Source organism: Arachis ipaensis, chromosome B03 (genome assembly GCF_000816755.2).
Source record: "Arachis ipaensis cultivar K30076 chromosome B03, Araip1.1, whole genome shotgun sequence".
Lineage (NCBI taxonomy): Eukaryota > Viridiplantae > Streptophyta > Magnoliopsida > Fabales > Fabaceae > Arachis > Arachis ipaensis.
This window is the reverse complement of record NC_029787.2, coordinates 9,179,738-9,181,762: the sequence shown is the minus strand read 5'-3', so window position 1 is coordinate 9,181,762 and position 2,025 is coordinate 9,179,738. Positions and strand designations below refer to the sequence as shown.

The 2,025-nt window shown below is 31.4% G+C and overlaps 1 protein-coding gene across 1 annotated transcript in view; it reads left to right on the top strand.

Moving 5' to 3' along the window:
• The window catches only part of LOC107634063 (pathogenesis-related protein 1B-like), a 3,765-nt gene extending 2,626 nt beyond the window's left edge, over positions 1–1,139 (top strand). Inside the window, exon 2 of the mRNA XM_016337646.2 lies at positions 586–1,139. Within this exon, the coding sequence (XP_016193132.1) occupies positions 586–1,021 (436 nt within the window). The 3' untranslated portion in view covers positions 1,022–1,139. The remainder of the gene's footprint in view (positions 1–585) is intronic.

The following is a 2,025-nucleotide window of genomic DNA, read 5'->3' as shown; positions in this document are numbered from 1 at the left end:
GATGAATAATAATAATATAATAATAATAATAATAATAATAATTTTTGGTAATAACTTAGTTAGATTTAATTTGGTGATATTTTATTTAGTTGTAGAAGTTTATTCTAAGATTATAGAAATTCACTCGTTCAATTATTAATTTTCATTAATACACAAATGAGACTGATCATAATGACGATGAGGAAGAGGCATTCACAAGCCTTTTTGATCCTTCAATTTATGAAAAGTCAAGGTTCATTGGTTATACTTCATCATTCCGTTGCTCTAATAATTAACATACATTATTAAATTACCTTCATTTGTTACTGCCTTCTCAATTCATTGATATATCAACGCATAAATATTTTTTCCAGCACATGTTTTAAAAATATTAATTGAAGATATTAAAAATAAAAAACTATTTTAATATTGTCAATTATATATATATATATCCAAAATCTATCGCAATATTATCTAACTCTAAACACACTTGCAACCATTATCACACACATAACGAAAAAAAACAAAGAGAATGGGGAGGTTGCATATTGTGGCGGTAGTAACAAGTTTTATAACGGTAATCCCATTATGCTTATTGGCACAAAACTCTCCACAAGACTATCTTGAAGCTCACAATATTGCACGTGCAGAAGTTGGGGTTAATCCTCTGTTGTGGGATAATGAGTTAGAATCACAGGCCAACACGTTTTTGAGTAAACACGTTGTGGATTGCCTTGATAGGGTATCTAAATCCCCTCATCCTATGTACGGTCAAAACATTTGGATTAGTCGTCCATCCAAAAGCTTTACAGTTACAGGAGCATTTGCTGTGGCATATTGGGTGGCACAAAAACAAAATTACGACTACATATCCAACACTTGCATTGGTGGTAACCCTGCTAATTGTTTTGCCTACACTCAAGTTGTTTCCAAGTCATCTACTTATGTAGGATGTGCTAGAGCCATTTGTTATAATGGTGGAACTCTTGTTATTTGTTACTATCACCCTCCAGGCAACATCTTAGGTACTCGCCCCTACTAATTAATTACTAATTAGTAGTTGCCAAATTTAAATTAAACTCACCATCCTCCTTTATTATTACGAAATAAATAAAAATGTTATTCGTATATTAAAATCAGTCACTAAAATTAGTTATTAATGTATTTATGTATAAATACATGTGTGATTTAATTTATTTTTTAATGTGTATTTATATTGCAACATATATATATATTATATACTTGTAGCTTACTTTGATGGTTGATTTTAGTGTATACGTAACATAATCGTAAAATAAATCAAAACGTTAGTTGTGTTATCAATTTTCGGTACAATATATGATAGAATATATTACGAAATTAATATTTTAATGATTAAAAACAGAGAATTAGTTATTGTTTATTTAAATATAAAACAAAAAATTTAAAAAATATTGGTTAGCTAACATTTTTATATATTAAGTATAAACTGTATTTTGTACTATGGTTGTTGGCAGCGTCTTGTAGTTTTTTTTTATGGTTATATTGGTTTACACAACTATGGTATTGTATGTTTGTCAAAGGCTTTTTGCCTTGTGTTCGAGACTTCTATGTGGGTATTTTTTCATAAAAAACTTTCAAGTGTATCCGTACACTAATATTTCAGTAATTTTTCTATGTAATACTTGTCAACAATTTTAGTTTGCCTGCTTGAGACGAGGGAGGAGGTGACAAGATTGGGTAGTGGTGTCTAACATCTTAATGGGGGCGGGGGTTTGTTTTTGGTGACGGTGGCTTATTGCTGCTGTGGTTCACAGAAGATATGGTATTGGTCAAAGGCTTTTTGCCTTGTGTTCGAGACTTCTATGTGGGTATTTTTTCATAAAAAACTTTCAAGTGTATCCGTACACTGTACACTAAGTAATTTTTCTATGTAATACTTGTCAACAATTTTAGTTTGCCTGCTTGAGACGAGGGAGGAGGTGACAAGATTGGGTAGTGGTGTCTAACATCTTAATGGGGGCGGGGGTTTGTTTTTGGTGACGGTGGCTTATTGCTGCTGTGGTT